Source organism: Cyprinus carpio, chromosome B22 (genome assembly GCF_018340385.1).
Source record: "Cyprinus carpio isolate SPL01 chromosome B22, ASM1834038v1, whole genome shotgun sequence".
In the NCBI taxonomy this organism is placed as follows: Eukaryota; Metazoa; Chordata; class Actinopteri; order Cypriniformes; family Cyprinidae; genus Cyprinus; species Cyprinus carpio.
Window position 1 is genome coordinate 22,335,949 of NC_056618.1, and position 18,008 is coordinate 22,353,956.

The following is an 18,008-nucleotide window of genomic DNA, read 5'->3' on the forward strand; positions in this document are numbered from 1 at the left end:
ATTGTGAGATAGAATTACGAGATTAAAGGTCATAGTTACCTTTTCTATTTTTTATATTCTGTAGCGGAAACAGGCTTTCATAGTCAAAAAAATATTAATATTAAGTCTTATTTCTTATTAAAAGTCTTATTAGAAACTGCTATTTCTGTACTGAATTTTATAGCATAAATTGTTAAAATATTATGTTAGTAAGCGTATGAAAGAAAACAAATGATTCGTTCCAAAAATGGATTTGCTCGCAGAAATTAGGATACCATGTTACTTAACTACATGAAAATTAAAAAAAAAAAAAATTCTTTAGAGAGCAATTTTTAGTCATTCTTAGTGATTTTCCACTGTGTGGAACTATAAAAAACATTTATATTTTTGTCTTTTCATGATTGTATTTACATCATTTTTTTTTTTTCATTTATTTAACCTTTTACCTAAATTCAACCCAATTCTATTAAACAGAATGATGGTCATGAGGTTTCATTTAGTTTCATTTTCACTGCATTCATGTGTATAACACAAGACAGAAAGCAAAAGAGACATGGCAGAGAGCTTTCTGCATGGCCTGAACAAGGAAGTACAAGTTATTCACACATTTATGCACATGTTATGAATTAATAATGAAAGTGCAGGCAGACGTCTCAGTCTTTATGCCCCGAACTTCTTTCTGTGTTGCATCGAACAGCACAGAAGAACCAGCTTTGTAAATACATCTATGAGCCACAAAGAGAAGCACAGATAATGAAATAATTTAAAACATATTTTTATTTCCATACACATTTTTACATCTGAGGCTTCATGAACATTAATTCTAACTATTGAGGAAATGTGCTTTCATTATGTATATTTGTACACGTCTTTTTTTAATGTCACTTTCCAATACAATTCCCCAAAACAATCATAATTTGTATTTTGCAAACTGTTTAACTCCAAAATTAGTCTGCTGAGCTGTGCTTGATTTCTGTTTCCATTATTCTGCTGGGCACTCGTTGGTGTTAATGGGGCCGAATGTGCTTATGTCATAAAATGTGATAGGATGTTGATTAAGCCACACGTTTCTCAAACACCCCACATAAGATGCCCGCATTTCCACTCCTTCTCTTCGATTCTCTGCATTAACAGAAACAGAAATGTAAATTCTGATACCTTTTTTGAAAGAAAAGAGGCATTTTTGTTACATCAAAGCTGGCTTTACCTGAAATGCCACCAATATAGATCGTTTCATTAGATGGAGGAGTGTATACAGACTTTTGTCTCACCAGTGAGGACACTTCATCCACTCTAAGCTCGATAGTTTTCCTCCATATGGACACTGCAATGAATGAAACCTCACATTTGCTGTAACAATTATTTATAATCTTCTTTAATTAGAAGAAAGCAGTAAAATAGTACCTGTCACATAGTGAAATGCATCACAGATAGGTCTTGTTGGGGTCAATGCGGTGCCATAGCGGTGCTTTCCATCATACGCTGTTAACACCACCTAATAAGCATAGTCCACACAGATTGCATACTGTATGTGATACTGAACATAATTATAAAATTAACGTCCGGTAACAGGCCTGAAATGTACTTAATGCAAGTATATTAATGCAAACACGAAGTGTGTGCAATCTCAGTGTTGCCACAAGGGGCGCTAGTATGCATTAGCATAGACTAGGTCTTGTTAACTAATAATTTTGTGAATAATTATATTTATACGTACAAGACAACTTTTTGCCAGAAGTGTGGATGAAAGGATGATGGCGAATGATTTGCTGATACTGAGCACCACTGACAAACATCTAATCTTGTAAAATGTGTGGTAAGTATTGCCACTGTATAGTACGTGTGATCGCGAATCTCGAAAGTGAAAGTAAAAAGAGAGCGTGCATTCAAAAGCGGTTTCAGTGCCCTGCATATTAATAACGGCTCCCTGATGCCTGCAATTTATATACAGTATAATTACCCAATGATATAATTGTGAGAGAAAGCACTGAAATATATTTTTTTCCCTCCCATCTCCTATTTATTCCCTTTAGTGGTTCCGTAGTACATATCATTTCTTTTTTTTTTACAATAAGTTACAATAAATTTTAGTACGAAATTACCAATGAATCATGGTTTGTAATATGTAAATATGTTTGCATGCAGATTTCACGTACGCTTAGTGAATGAGACCCACTGTCTTTTTCTATGGCAACATTTAGAAAAGAATCTTAGTGATTGTTAACAAGAAGTGTCAAAGCATTAAAAGAATAGTTCACCCAAAAATGAAAATTCTGTCATTAATTACTCACCCTCACGTCGTTCCAAACCTGTAAGACCTTTGTTCATCTTCGGAACACAAATTAAGATATTTTTGATGAAATCCGAGAGCTTTCTGACCTTGCATAGACAGCAACGCAATTATCACGTTCAAGGCCCAGAAAGGTAGTAAGGACATTGTTAAAACAGTGGTACTCTAATGAACACGTGTCAAAAATCGACACTGAAGAGAAGAAATTATTGAATAAAGTTTTATCTTTGCGCACAAAAGTATTCTCGTAGCTTCATAAAATTGAACCACTGATGTCACATGGACTATTTTAAAGATGTCCTTACTACTTTCCTGCCTTTCTGGGCCTTAAACGTGGTAGTTGAGTTGCTGTCTACGGAGGGTCAGAAAATTCTCGATTTCAGAAAAATACCTTTATTTGTGTTCTGAAGATCAACGAAGGTCTTACCGCTTTGCAACGACATGAGGATGAGTAACTCATGATAGAATTTTAATTTTTGGGTGAACTATCCCTTTAATCCACCTGATTTTTTAACGCAAAAGTAAGCTATTTCCTGAGAATGTGCGAGAAGAATAAAGTGAAAAAGCACAACAGCATGTTTAGTATGTCCAACACAATTGTATGCTCGCTAAGCATTACTTGCATATCTTGTTTTTATCCTTATCTCAAACCCAAACCCCACCAATAACAAATAAAAAATACAAAATAAAATCTCAAATCTCAAAAAAAACTAAAAATGTTCTTAAACCATATTTTCATTCACCTTTCCTTTCTTGAGAAAGAGAGTGAGTGTCTGTCCACGGTTATCGATTTTGTGGAAGACTAGGCCAGTGAGTTTCCTGGGTCGAAATTCAAAACCCAGGTTGTACGTAGAACCAAAGCTAAGGTCCTTTTCTGCCAAACAAAAACATTTAATTATTTTTTTGAATGTATTTTTCATGTCACTAAACACATGTAAAAACATAAAGGGCCAAACCTAAGACCAAATGTGCGCCATTTCCAGCAAAATAAGCCCCCTTCTCTGTCACGCCTTTGAAGCAGGGCGTAACCCCACGACTGACAGCTGGATCCACAAGGAGAACCTCAGAAACCCTGATGTCTTGAATGCATCCGATTATACTCTTCTGAGGCACTTTTTCCTGAGAAAAAAAAGTGTTATGCAACTTTAACAGAACAGAAGACTTGTGGTTAAGCTACATGCTGAAATAGGGAAGTCACACTTTCATACTTGTGTTTTGTGAAGCATCTGAAATGTTCCGTGTCCCACATAGACAGGAGACTGCAGATCATGTGTGAATCCATTCAACGAATGTCCATCGAGTGTTTGAACGCCATCCACCACTAGATGAAAGTTGTGTTGCTTTATGCTGGACTTGATCTGTAAGCACAACATAAATTAAAACATGGGATTTTGGAAACACAGTTACGGAAACACAACATTTTACTTTTGCTACATACATTGTGCCAGTCACCATCATTTATCTTCTGAGAGGAGATTGTTTCATCGGCCCCAACAAAGAGTTTGACTTTTCCTTTATCCAAATACAAGATCACAAGAGGAACACCATATTTCCCTGAGACATGGAGTAAAAGTCCTTCAGATGATTTGGTACGGACATCTAGGGAGAAATGCAGCCTGTAGGAAAAGGAAGATCTCGTAAATGTGCTACAAAATGAAGTTTTAATACAAAATTAACACCATTTACCTGTTACTGAGCTTCTCTGGATCTATTTCAAACTGCATTTGGCTGTTGGAACCAAGGTGGTAGGTGTTTTTAACAGACTTTGGGTTTCTACAGCCTTGTTTAGAGCTTCCCTTTTAAAAACAGCAAAACATGTGACATTAAATTTTGGTAAAAAATTACGATTGAATTATGATTTGTTCGTAAATATGTTTGTATGCAGACTTCACATAAGCTTAGTGAATGAGACCCACTGTCGTCTTCTATGGCAACATTTAGAAAATAATCTTAGTGATTGTTAGCAAGAAGTGTCAACATGTTAAAGGGATAGTTCACCCAAAAATGAAAATTCTGTAATTAATTACTCACGCTCTTGTTGTTCCAAACCCGTAACTAAGACCCCAACCTTCATTCATCTTTAGAACACATATTAAGATATTTTTGATGAAGTCCGAGAGCTTTCTGACCCTGTATAGACAGCAATACAACTACCACGTTCAAGACCCAGAAAGGTTTTAAGGACATCGTTAAAATAGTCCATGTGACATGTTTATGAAGACTTTTTATGTACAGCATGACATGGAAAAGTCATTATTTTTGTTTTCTTTGCACACAAAAAGTATTCTCATAACTTCATAAAATTATGGCTGAACCACTGATGTCACATGGATTATTTTAATGTCCTTACTATCTTTCTGGGTCTCTAACTATTCAGTTTCATAAATCTCTATGAATTCACAAAAAACACTCTCAACACATCAATTATAGCTTAAGAAAATCTTACAGGTTTTGAACGACATGAGGGTGAGTACTGACAGAAATTTCATTTTTTGGTGAACTATTTAATTTTTTACACTTAAAATACGCATTTGTTTAATATTTTAAGTGCACAGTGTTAAAGGTGCACTATATTTTTATCTTAACGTTTTACTGACTCAGTCTTGTGCTCAATACTGACATCTAGTGGTGTGGAGGCAGTTTTACGCAAGAATAAAACTTTTCAGTTGGCATTGTAAAAAAAATATTCTATTCGTAGGCAAGTCTACCGTAACTTGTTTTGCAACTGAAATAATAGGGAGTGCTAGAGTAAAATTAGTATAGTTCTGCTAGTCATGTGATCTCAACATGGCGGCCACCAAAAGATGGTCCTGCTTTATGTAGGAAAAAAAACAACTTTTTAGTTTAGCTATAAAAGACGATTTACAGTAAATGCACTAGTGAAACCTCCCAAATGTACATTTGCCTCACATCTTCCATTTTGAGTGCTTTTCTCATTTGAGCGGATCATCTCCTTTCCTGATAATGACACTAATCATTTGTTTAGTGCATCCAAACTGCACCTTTAATAAAGAGTCTGATCATGTGAAATACCGAATTGCTGTTGAATGTAATTCCAGCATGTCTTGCACGCTTCTTGGTAGTTTCCAGAGGGGGGCTCTCTGCTTTACAAAATCCCAGAGATACATTTCCAGTCTGATTGAATCCGCTCAAGTCGGCCGGAATGTATTCGGTCTGTAGACTGAACCATAAGGCTATTATGAGTGGCTTATTCCTGTTATAAGTTATGATAACACAATAAAGCAGATCATAACATCAAACCTCCGTATATACAGGTTCCTCAAACAGCCTTCAAATAATCCATTCCCTAAAATCACATTTTCCCCAAGTTTAGTGAATGTGGATGATGATAACGGTGGATCTGTAATATCTGTGTTGTCAACGTTTAGCTGCATCCTGATGGGAAAAGTTCAGCATGAAGTGTTGAAAAGCATCTTTGGAAGTAAGTTATTTTCATATAAAATTTTCATCTTACCCCGCTGCACTTCTGTAGGCTGTTATGTAATGCCATTTTCCAGTTTCGCATTTGTTTGTGGCTGTTAATTTTTTCTTATTGTCACTCATTTCAACATAGCCGTCTTTCAAAGACAGCAAAAACTCATTATTCTGAAAACCAAAGGAAAACATCAATAAATCTTTTAATTTTGCCTCTATTTTCTTGAAATTAAATACCTAAATAGAAAAAAAAACAAAATAGCAAACAAATAACACATAAATATATAACATAAGTCAAATTAAATAAATACATAACTATCATAATAGAGGTTCAAATTAGAAGCATCAAAAACAAAATAGCCAGCTCAGAACCCTTTATGTGGGAAAAATTGTTCTTGATCAACTAACCATTCCACCAGTCAGTATTAAGGATGAAACATTCTCCTGGGATATCTTAAATCCAAGTGAAACCATTGTCCCGGACTCTGTATCGTTAACAGGAGGTGACAGAGAGAGAGAACTCCCAAATTTAAAAGTAGCCTCTCGGGAACCCTGAAAACAAGCAACCAGAAACAGTTCAGATGAATTTTCTCCTGATACACAAACATCATCAAGAAATCCACCGAAAATGTCTTACCACTAGAAGATTTGGACAACCTCGGACGATTCCAACTTCCTCTGCAAAGGAAGCAGTGAAATCTACTTGGACGTTACTGACACATCCTCTAAGTGGCGGAAGAACAATATTATATCTGGAGGCAGAAAAATACAATATTATGAAAACATGTCTGGGTCAATTTTTCCTGGTATTTACTCTGTGCTTAACCAGAATCATGCAAAGCTGAAGAAGCACACATAAAAAAAAAAAAAAAACAAAAAAGAAAAAAACATAACTTTCCCCGAACTCAACCTGAAACACCCCCGATGTAGGCCTCCTCAAAGAGCCCTTTGACGTTTCCAAAATAAATATCAATGTTGATGTTGTCTCTGACCTCTATTGCTGGTCTATCATCCCTCAGAATCATTCTGAAGTTTGTCTATAGGAAGAAATGGGATATAATGTATTGACATAGGAATATAATAAGCAATAATAATTAATAATAAAAAAGTTACGGAAATAGTTACTTACTAGGGGAAATACTTTTACTTTTGACTTTTCAAAAATTTTTGTGTCCTTTTTTTCCCCTTTCAAAACAATATAGCCTCCTTCTAATGTTACTAATAAGGTCAAGTTCTGTAAAAAAAAAAAAAAAAAAAAAAACACTTAAATTCAAATCTTCTGACATTAAGCATCAAGATTTTTATGTTTTTTAATATCTGGATGGAATTGCTAGATTTTGGTGTATGATGTGTTAAACTTGGTAATGTGAATCAAATCTTTCGCAAGTCTTTACCTCGTTTCCCACATAAAAAAGCACTGCGTCCATTTGATGACTTCTAACAGAGAACTTAATAAAAGAGTTCTGTGATACAGCAACCTTTCCGTAACCTGTGCCATCGAAATAATGCCCCGATATCTGGACTTTTCCCCTAGGGATGGAATATAGGAACAATGACTCTAAACTATGAAGTAGAGATCAAGACCTCATCTGTAAGAAAAACAATGTACCTTTGACACATGTCAGTTTTCGTGATGTTGATGGCACGCTGAAAGTTGTACAAGCCAAGGATACGGTCATTTAACGTAGAAAACTCAATACAACCCTTGTATCCTGGGTACCGAAGCTGTTCGGGTGGCTAGAAGGCCAAATTCAGAATATATAGAGATAGGAAAACAATGTTTGACAAAAAACAGGAAAAAAGCCTGAGAGCTGTGAAGAAAGTCTAGTCGAAAAAGGTGTTGGCCTTATTTTTCAACTCTTTTGTTGACTTATTTACCTTAAAATCTTCTGGGTATCCACCTACATATAAGACAACCTCTTTGGGATCCAGATCAAGCAAACCATTCCAATCGCTAGGCTTATTAATCATGGGCGGCAGTGGGTTGGGTTCAGCTGAAGTGTAAACCCGTGTGTATATGACCTGCGCATCTTGATAAACTCTGATTTGGGCATTAAAAAAAGGCACAAATGGGTTTTTTTTATAAATGCAGATGTATGTAATCGGTGGAGATCTACAGTGACAAATGGAGTTTACCTGCGGAAATCCACCCTGTCCATAAAAGCTTTGACATTGTTGGACTTGGTGATTTCGCTGGTTCTTAGCTCATAAAAACGGCCACCCACTTTGTAGACACAAAACAGGACACCATTCTTCACAACCAGGCCAATGAAATCCCTGACTGTCTGTTGATTATGAGAACTACAAGTAAAACAATGCACTGCATATACATTGATGCATCCCTAATAAATGACGTAAACAAAGTCCTCCTCACCTGCTTATTTCCAAGATATAAAACAAACTGGTTGTCTTCACCCACTTGGCGTCTACGTCTTCCATCGCCTCGAAGTTGTGGTTGGTGCAGAGAAAGATTGAGAGCAGTAAAGGTTCGGAAGTCTTCTAGGTCTTTAGGAGGTCGAAGTTCAATGTGAGCATCACCAGAAAACAAAATCGGCCCCCTGATCTAGAAACGAGAACATACGAGATTAAACATCTGGAGGCGGCTGGAGAAACATCTCCTCTGCTTTCCTGAGAACTCACCCTGTTGGCCGCGTCTCTGGTCTGGTCGATCAAGTCTTTGATTTTCTGGAAGCCGATGGAGATGTTGGCTGAACTAGGCATGCGGTCGCTTTGGTTCACCAATTTGTTTAGTTTGTCAGTCAGTGAAGGGAAAGTCTGATCCAGTTCTGTCACTGTAAAAGATCATGAGGATTTAGCGTTCAGTGATGTTCCTCCGAAACCAGGACAGAAACTTATACGCTCATACTTTGTTTGACAGATATCTTTGAACTCTGAATAATGTGCATTATATCAACACAAGGTCTCTGGAAAGAAGAATTGAGGAGACTGACATGTTTTGTTGACGCCATCAAGTAACTTGGTCAGGTTTAAATCTTGAGGGGAAATCTTGATTTTGGTAAGTTCCTCACTGATGTTTTGCATTCTGGTTATTGCATCGCCTGCTGTGACGTTCACATTTGCAGCACCTTCTTTGGCTTGGTTGATGAGGACACGAATATCATCTAAAAAATCGAACCACCCAAGTGTTCATCTGAGAAGACCATGATGATATTTATTGTGGAAAAAGATCTGAGCGATATGAGCTTCTCACCCCTTTTGATGTTGTTCATCCTATTCAACACATCTTGCAAGGCTTGCTTCATGGATTTCTGTTTGTCTTTGGCCTTCTGGATCAGGTCCTTGAAAGCTTCACATTTTTGCATGACATCTGTAGATGACAGTTTTGTTACTAAACAGCACAACATGCCTGTGAAAAACCCGTGCATTCTTATGATTTCTAGCTGATTTTGTTTGGGAACAAGTTAGCATTTTAGCGCTTCAGATTCCATTGTCCTGAAGTCAGTAAACTCATCTTCTCACTAGTCTGCTTTTACAGCCTCATTGTGAATGCGCTCTTCCAAATTATTCTAATCTTTTTTAAATAAACACTGAAAGAGCTGTGAAAAGATAAATGGTGGTGGTGACGTTGAAGTCCTGCGACTGAGCTCTAATGCTCTGGATGCTATTTTACGGTTTGCTGCAGCTGCATTAAATGTGACAGAAAACCTTCAAGTTGTTTCTCCGCTTTCTTGGCATCTTTCAGCAGTTTATCTGAAGAGGCTTTAAATTTATTGGCTTTATTTTGTAGATCTTGTCCTCGCACATCCTGGGACATGAAATTCAGAGAAACAGAGTAAGTTTGACTAAATTCACTAAAACGATTGATTTTAGAGTTTAATTTTGTATTCATTTTGACAAAATATTATAACATTTTAATATCGACCACTTATCATCACTTATACCTCGAAAGCCTGGTCTGCCACTTCTTTAGCATGTTTGGCGGCAGCTTCCGCCTCCTTTATGGCATTAATGACGGCTGTAAATGCTTTGATGGATTCGACTGCTTTCTGAACAGCGGTTGTATTGGTGATGTTCCGTATGAACCTTCAAAACATCCAGTCATTAAAATGTCAGGAAAAACAAAAAATATGGCTTCAGGATCTTTAGAGGACTTACATTTGAAAGTCCATAGCCAGCTTCATAAGTTCCTCTGCATGTTTCTCAGCCTGTCTCACAGTTCGCGCCTTAGCGGTTGCATTGGCGAGCAGCTCAAGTTTTGCTTCTAGATCTTTTTTTGCTTCATCAGTCAAAGCTGTTAGATTAGTAATTTCCTGGCAGAGAACAAAGGGTAAGTATCCAAAGTGGTGAACGTTTTATAAAAGAATATCATTATATGTCACCTTCGTTAGGTCAGCCAACATTTTCTGGATATCCGAAGTCTCTTTTAGTGTCTCTCTGGTCATGTTCACATTGGCCATGATATTTTCTTGATTTTTACTCAATTCCTCAAACTGTTTCTGTTGAACAAACAATCAATGAAGGTAATTGAACAAACAAATAATCTTATACAGCAGTGGTTCTCAAAGTTGGTTAAAAAAGTTTGTAAACCACTGTTTTACAGCATCTTTTACATTCGCCAACAATTTTTATTTGATTACCAAAATATTTCTCAGCTGTTCCTCGTTGCGTTTATTCACATCATTGGCCTTGGTCACATCACGCTGTGCATCTGTAAGCGCCTCTTTTATATCTTTAAGATCTTTTGCCTGATCCATGATTTTTTGTCTAATACGATCAGCCACTTCCAAGGAGCTATTCAGAGGAACCATCAGGTCATTCAAGATGAGGTTAAGTACTGTAAGAGAATCAAGGACGTTTGAAACCATGAAGGAGCTTGGTTACTACTAAGGATCCTAAAACAAAGTCCTAATTTAGGGTTGTCCATTCTGGCTCCTAGAGTTTAGCGCCAACCCAAATGAAACCCATCTAAGGGCCAGATTGACTAGACAGGGTAAATTAGCATTAGAGCGCAATTCCACAAAAGCGCCATTCCAAAATATTCGGTGGTTGAGTTACTGACATGGTGCACATAAAAGAACACAGATGCAACATCTCATTTCCATTATGATCAGCACAATCTACTACGAGCAGCAAAAATTAACGCCTGCTTACAGACATGCTTTTTTGGGGGGCGTTAAATAATGCCACAAATATCAGTGAACTGACAAGAGCAAATCTTCGTAAATTGCGTTGCGTGATTTGCGTCTATTCCCATAAATTTACAGATCGAAAGGAAAACTCCTACAAATGCATATTCAATAAGGCGATAATACAAAAATAATTGTGTCTCCACATCTTTTCATCGCTAATTTCCCACTGCGTGTCTTTAGTAAATCCTGACACTGGTTTTTTAACGCCAAATGAGGGTTTGCGCTGGTAAATCTGGCCCAATATCAGCTACTCAAGTTCTTCCACTGGAAAAATCATGCAGCTGTGATGGGACAAGTTGGAGATAAACTCTGCAGGACGTTGGCCCTCCAAGATTATACACCCATGTTTTAATTGATCTGACTCAGAAGCAATTGACCCACGTGTTTGTGCTTTTCTGAGCTCCTCGTTAGCCAGTTCTCTCTGAACCATACAGCTTTGTCTTCGCATCTTCTCCATCATCGATTGGGCTTCTTTTATCATCCTGGTGGCCTCCTGTGTGTTCCCACCTGTTTGGTTGGATCGCTTCAACTCTTCCAAGAACTCTATGTGGGTCAAGATGGAAAAGTGCAACTGGTGAGCAAGATGGAGGAAGACATTTGAAGAAGAAACTGGCTTTAAAATCTTCGCCAGATCTAGTGGGTTCACCTTGTATCTTTTGCAGGAGTTTCGCACTCTCAGATCGTAGGTTGTCCCCTCTTTGATAAGTTTTGTCCAGAGTCTTTAACAACTGATTTGCAGTACAGAACATATCAAGTGCCTGTAGAAACAAACACAAGTTGTTCTTGTAATTCTAGGTCAGGTAATGACGACAATGGATTTCATGCTCCATTTTATGGACTACATAAAGATAAACCACCGTAAACAATAACGGTACCTTGTCATTAAGAACAGTGATGTCATCTGTGATACTTTTAAGATCAGATTCAAGCACCAAAACCTTTGGATTCAATGCCAAGACAGATTCAGAGTACTTACGGACCAAAACCTAAAGAAGCGAAAATGATTGTCAAAAAAACCCTGATGTGTTGAAATACTTGGTGTTTTAATGTCATTCCAAAGTGTTGGTGTGGAAGATTCTTATAGGGACCTTTGTCCTAGCAATGGCATCTTCAAGTTTTTTCAGTCCTGTGTGTGAAGTAGCATTTCGAGTATAAAGCTCGAGTTGAGTCTTCAGTTTGGAGAGCTCATCATCCATCGCATTAAGATCATCCATTAACTTAATGACGCAGGTATCGCACTCTAACAGGAAAAAGACCAGAGTAAGTCAATCCTAATCAACCCCGTCATTCATTGTCACATTGCCTATGAATAAATATCACATGATTACTGAAATATACAAACAGCCCCAATGCCCCATGCAGGAATATATAGGCCCACAATATTCTGAAATATTTTTCACACAATTTTTAAGAATTTTTTTGAGGAACAAACCGAGGCAGTCGCCAGTTTTCGGGTCATCGGCCTCATAACAATCTATGAGAACAAAGAACACAGATGTTTGCATTGTAATATAACTGTGAATTTTAGCGTCTTCAAAACATTAATTAAAATATTTTATTTTTTAACCAGTCTGAATTTTAGATTATTATTATTATGCAAATCAGGAGAGCTTACTTACTGTCACATTCTGATGCTGTGTGTGCTTGTTTGGTTCTGTTTTTGATCTGTTTTCTTGTCTTGTTTTTTTTATTTTAATACTGTGAGCCTTTTGCTGGTTTGGTAATTAGTTCATGCTCCCATTTGTACATTGCCTGTTTAGCTTCTATAGCTACTAATTGATTGTGTATTAATTGATTGTGTCCACACGTACACGGGTATTTCCATAAACAGTTTTCCTTCTTACATTTAAAAAAAAAATCTCCGTCCACGTGAAAACGCAAAAGCATGCTATGAAGCACTGTCAAGAGCATGCCAAGCCAACAGATGGCAACATAATCTCAACCGTAAAGCCATGCTGGCCAATCAGAAGCCTGAAAAAATTTCCAGTAGGCATGATAACAGCGGATGCTCCAATGTCACAAGCCAAAATCTATGGTTTCGCTGTCTACATGATAACACTGCAACCAGAGTTTTTGAAAATCTTCACCCTGGCAGGCGTTTTCAAAAGTGTTCAGTTTCAGTGACCTGATGCTGCGTTTGCATGTGGACGAATGGCCAAACCAAGTAGAAAAAGCTGCGGTTTTGAAAATAACCACGTTCATGTGGACAGGGCTTTAGTTCTTGTTTGGTTGCTCTATTTAAGTCTTCAGTTGCTCCTTAGTCGGGGTCTGGTATTTTAGATCATCCTCTAATAGTAGTGTAGAAGTATTTCTCCTGTGATCTACTGCATTTATGTTGGTGAATTTAAATAAAGGACCTTGGATTTTTGCATCTTCTTCATTGAGTGCCTATCTCTGCACTACGTTTGTGACACTTACCACCTGTTAGCGGGTCACATATATAACCGTGGTCACAGTCACAGGGCTGACAACTTCCTCTTTTCACTAAAGGATTGCCATAGTATCCAAGCGCACACCTAAAATGAGTGAATCTCTTAAAAACGTTCATGCAAACTTTTGTGTGTCTTAATGAAATTATTTCAATCGCATATAAATTTGTGTGTGTACGTATATTTATATATTTTTTTAAAGACACCTTTCACATCGAACTCCAGCGTAACCAGATTTGCACGAACACTTAAACTCATCTCCAACCGAGACACATCCCACTGCAAAACTGCACAAAATATTAATAAACAATATTTTAATTAATTAAAAAAAATTAAATAAGCAATAAAATAATTAAACAATAAAAACATTACTCAATAAAATATTTAAGCAATAAAAATTAAACTAAGGGACACGGACTTTTCTGCTTTAACAAAAGTGAATCTGTCATGTATGTATTTGTTTTAATGATTAGATGACGTCGTACCTGTTGGATGGGTCTTCTAAGGGACACGGACACATACGACATGTTCTCATATCAGCACTGCCGTAATAACCCTCCATGCAACGCTCACAGTGGTCGCCGGCTGTATTAAACTGGCAGTTCTGCAAGTACAGCGTTATTTCAGTGTGACAACACAAAAAAAGAACTGAACACAAAACAATAAAGTGGAGATGCATTACTCACAAAAGTTTACAAAAGTTGACATTACTGATGTTATCATATGGATGTAAAATATTACAAAATATCACAATATAACAGATTAACAACCTACAAATAATATATAAAATTTATAATAATATTAAAAATATATTAAAATATGTAATATAAAAATAAATAAATATACAATAAAATATTGTAGAATATATTTATTTATTGTTTTTATTATTTATTTGTATATTTCATAATATGTGGCTAGATCCTGGACGAAATTCCTTTTATCTGACATTCTTGGTCATAATCTGTGAAACATCTTTTTACGTTCATATAGTAACAATAAAATTAAGGGCATATGATAACAAAGATTAAAATGACTGTGATTTTAACGGTAAAAGACTGTAAAAATGTTACAGTAAAAAGCTATTAATTGGTTAACTGTAAGTTCCACTACTATATACGGTGAAAAACTGCATTGGACATTACATGTAATACCATTTTTGGAAGTGAAAAAGAGGGTATAATTTACAGTGAATTACCATAAATTGACGTTCCCAGAATTCCCTGTGTTACGTTTCACATTTTTTTCTTTCTTCTTAGTTTTTTTTATCGGTTTTGTACATTTGGGTTGTATGTTACATCTAATGTTGTTAAATGAATGTTTATTGCATTATTTCAGTTTCATGTGTGTTACCGTGATGGTGTTTAGTGTTTGTGTTAATGACTGTGCATCTTCTATATATGTTAGTATTTAAAAGCTGCTTGTGATTGGCTGTGGTTCATCATGTGACTTTTTCATCACCACCTGCTTTTGGTGGTTATCAGTGTATTACAAAGGTTTCAGTACTTCCATAGGTTGGTATATTAACATAATATCAGATAATAAAATTATGGTATTTAAATGTAAATTTAAGTTAAATCCGTAAAACCTAAAATGTTGCTACCGCATTTTTTACAGTAAAATTCTGGCAACCACAGCTTCCAGTTTTTTACCGTAAATTTTACAGATTATTTTTATATCGACCTTCCTCAAAAGAAAGTTAGTTATGATTAAATTAAAGAATATATATATATTTTACCAAACATTTTCCAGTATGTGGGTCGCAGTTATTGGACAGGCCATTGCAGCTGCACAGCACACACCGTCCCTTATGTGGTCCACTTTTCTCCCAGTAATAACCACGATCACAGTCCTGTAATGGTGCAAATGCAGACAAAATCATCATATGAGATACAAACATGTGCAGATATACTGGAAAACCTTACAAAGGTATACTTTTGGCTAAAACACAGAATGTTTTTGTCACAGTTAATGACTATTTACACATTACAAATGACAAAAAGTAAAATAAATTAATTAATAATAGAAAAAAAAACTGAAAGCTTTTAAAGATTCTTCATGGAGTTGTTTCATAGTTTCTGCATAGGGGCTATGGTTTGTTCGGCTCATTGAAAACACCTACAAGCTGCGAACCTGGACTTTAACCCTGAAGGTAAGGTATTACTTCACATAACTGACATAAGACAAGCCACTGCAACGACTTGAATGCTTTGCATATTCAAACAGAAAATGAGGCATAGTTTCTTCACTTTCTTGGGGTTTATGCTGGCAGCATCTCAGTGCATTCAAGTTAAATCTGTTATCTGACATACCTTAAGGAAAACATGTTTGAACTTGTTTCGCCTGGGGGTCCTTAATTGCATTCACGAATTGTTTATTTTGGAACGTTCCGTCTGCGAGTTGATCTAGATTCGCAATCCGAATCTTTTCTGTTTAAAATGATTCAGTGGTTCTCTTGCGTCATTGCGTGTCTCATATTTCTGTTTACAGTTTTATAGAATTTTTTTTTTTTTTTTTTACATATTCAAAGGAGACGATAAGTCGGCGAGTTGTTACTTAGGTTTTAATACGTTTGAAGGAGACTGTCATTTCGGTGAATTAGTGAATTCGTGACACTGTTCGGATTGATTCAAACGAATCATTTTTGTGAACTGGTTCAGGATTCACCGAAAAGCTCTAACTTGAACAATTTAAACAGAATACTAGTAGTTGATGCATCAGACCCGAGTTATCTAGTTCAGTTGTACTTATAATTAAAAATAATAATAAGAAGAAGAAATGAACAAAATATCACTGCTGGAACAGACATTATTTTACTGATCTAAGCTGGTTTAAGGTGGTTTTAGATGCTTTAACAAAAATGAAACAAGCTGGTTTAAGACTTTTTTCGTTATTTCTTTGCAGAAGGGCATTTTTACAAAAAACATCTTACCTTAATGTGTGCTGAATCACAATACTTTCTGAAAGTATGCCCCCATGGCTGTTGACCGCTGTGTTTTTTGACTTGAATATCATTGTCCCTCCAGGAAGTCGCTGGACGTCCAAGCTCATCTGAAGAAACCCATAGATCCAAACAGGACAGCAGCAGTACCCCAGTCCACATCATTTGGACTCCCAGGAAGAAGAACTTAGCCATTTATAGATGTACATGCCATATATGCATTTACTGCAACTCCATGCTCCTACAACAACAACCTACGTGTGGTCTTCACAAAAATCCCTTTTCTTCCTGTTTCTCTCTCCAGGTGTGTGATAGCAGTGTGTACAGAGGAGAAGTAGGGCAGGAATGGTGGAACCACCAATAGGAATGTCAAGGAATATCTGTGACCTTAAAGAACTTAATAAATAATTAACTTTTTATGTCTCAGCTCTAGCAATGTCAAATTTATTGTATACATTTAGTTATTTATATTTGTTTTTAATTTTATTTATTTATTTATTTATATTTACACACACACACACACACACACACACACACACATATATATATATATATATATATATATATATATACAGTACAGGTCAAAAGTTTGGAAACATTACTATTTTTTAATGTTTTTGAAAGAAGTTTCTTCTGCTCATCAAGCCTGCATTTATTTGATCAAAAATTACAGAAAAAAATGTAATATTGTGATATATTATTACAATTTAAAATAATTGTTTTTAAATTTATTATACTTTAAATTATCATTTATTTCTGTGATGCAAAGCTGAATTTTTAGGATCATTATCACATGATCCTTTAGAAATCATTCTAATATGATGATTCATTATCAAAGTTGGAAACAGTTCTGCTGCTTAATATTTTTTCAGAACATGATAATTTTTTTGGATACTTTGATGAATAAAAAAAAAAGAAGCTATGTTTTTAAAATATAAATATTTTGTAATAACAATATACACTACTGGTCAGTAATTTGGGGTCAGTCATTGTTTTTTTCTTTTTTTTTAAATAAATTCAATACTTTTATTCAGCAAGGATGTGTTAAATTGATAAAAAGTGACAGCAAAGAAAATATATTATTAGAATATATATTATTAGAATTTTTTTTTATTTTGACTAAATGCAGTTCTTTTTAACCTTTTATTCATCAAATATATAAGACAGAAGAACTGTTTCCAACACTCATAATAATTCAGAATATTAGAATGATTTCTAAATGATCATGTGATAGACTGGATGTTACATGTGACACTGAAGGCTGGAGTAATGATGCTGAAAATTCAGCTTTGCATCACAGGAATAAATTATTTTTTTAAAGTATATTCAAATAGAAAACTATTATTTTAAGTTGTGATAATATTTCACAATATTACTGTTTTTTCTGTATTTTTGATCAAATAAATGCCAGGCTTGATGAGCAGAAGAAACTTCAAAAAAAAAAAATAAAAAAAAAAAAACTTCAAAACTATCGAAAATTACCCTAAAAACATAATAATTGATTAATGTTGGTCTAGAGAATGATTGAATGGATTATAATATATTATACAATTATATTTTTTGTTGTTAATTTTAGCAGTTACTTTTTTTTGTAATATTTTGCATTTTTAACTCAACATTTTTTACCTTCATTTTTTTAATTTAACATCCTCATATTTTTTAACCTTTTATGTGCACTGTTGATGTATGAAATGCACTGATGAATGTTTTCCGCAACACTGCACAACAATAGCACCGAACCTGTCCTCGACAGAAACACACTTAACTAGACACAACATTTAAGCACA

General features: G+C 35.5%; 1 protein-coding gene across 1 annotated transcript; it reads right to left on the minus strand.

Annotated features, from left to right (window-relative positions):
• Nucleotides 1-738: 738 nt before the first annotated feature.
• Nucleotides 739-16,570, minus strand: lama3 (laminin, alpha 3). The gene is made up of 39 exons (XM_042749546.1): nucleotides 16,213-16,570; nucleotides 15,019-15,132; nucleotides 13,769-13,887; nucleotides 13,490-13,570; nucleotides 13,273-13,370; nucleotides 12,287-12,328; nucleotides 11,943-12,094; nucleotides 11,730-11,840; nucleotides 11,501-11,612; nucleotides 11,236-11,397; nucleotides 10,303-10,499; nucleotides 10,045-10,161; nucleotides 9,821-9,975; nucleotides 9,607-9,748; nucleotides 9,328-9,470; nucleotides 8,916-9,124; nucleotides 8,656-8,826; nucleotides 8,345-8,496; nucleotides 8,079-8,267; nucleotides 7,841-7,989; nucleotides 7,583-7,745; nucleotides 7,314-7,441; nucleotides 7,099-7,234; nucleotides 6,834-6,938; nucleotides 6,615-6,741; nucleotides 6,542-6,545; nucleotides 6,342-6,492; nucleotides 6,113-6,256; nucleotides 5,745-5,875; nucleotides 5,531-5,665; nucleotides 5,303-5,450; nucleotides 3,956-4,065; nucleotides 3,708-3,885; nucleotides 3,478-3,627; nucleotides 3,226-3,388; nucleotides 3,013-3,143; nucleotides 1,384-1,474; nucleotides 1,187-1,303; nucleotides 739-1,101 (listed from the first exon to the last, which is right to left on the minus strand). Exons 1-39 carry the CDS (start codon nucleotides 16,414-16,416, stop codon nucleotides 962-964), a joined length of 5,271 nt encoding a protein of 1,756 aa, XP_042605480.1. The 5' UTR covers nucleotides 16,417-16,570; the 3' UTR covers nucleotides 739-961.
• Nucleotides 16,571-18,008: the final 1,438 nt, after the last annotated feature.

What these genes read in the sequence shown, in the direction of transcription:
- lama3 (XM_042749546.1), bottom strand. Translation starts at nt 16,416, where the DNA reads ATGGCTAAGTTCTTCTTCCTGGGAGTCCAAATGATGTGGACTGGGGTA. An exon ending in GCTGGAGTTCGATGTGAAAG is followed by an intron (nt 13,371 to 13,489) that starts GTGTCTTTAAAA and finishes CACTCATTTTAG; the next exon opens with GTGTGCGCTTGGATACTATG. An exon ending in CCAGAGAAGCTCAGTAACAG is followed by an intron (nt 3,886 to 3,955) that starts GTAAATGGTGTT and finishes CTTTTCCTACAG; the next exon opens with GCTGCATTTCTCCCTAGATG.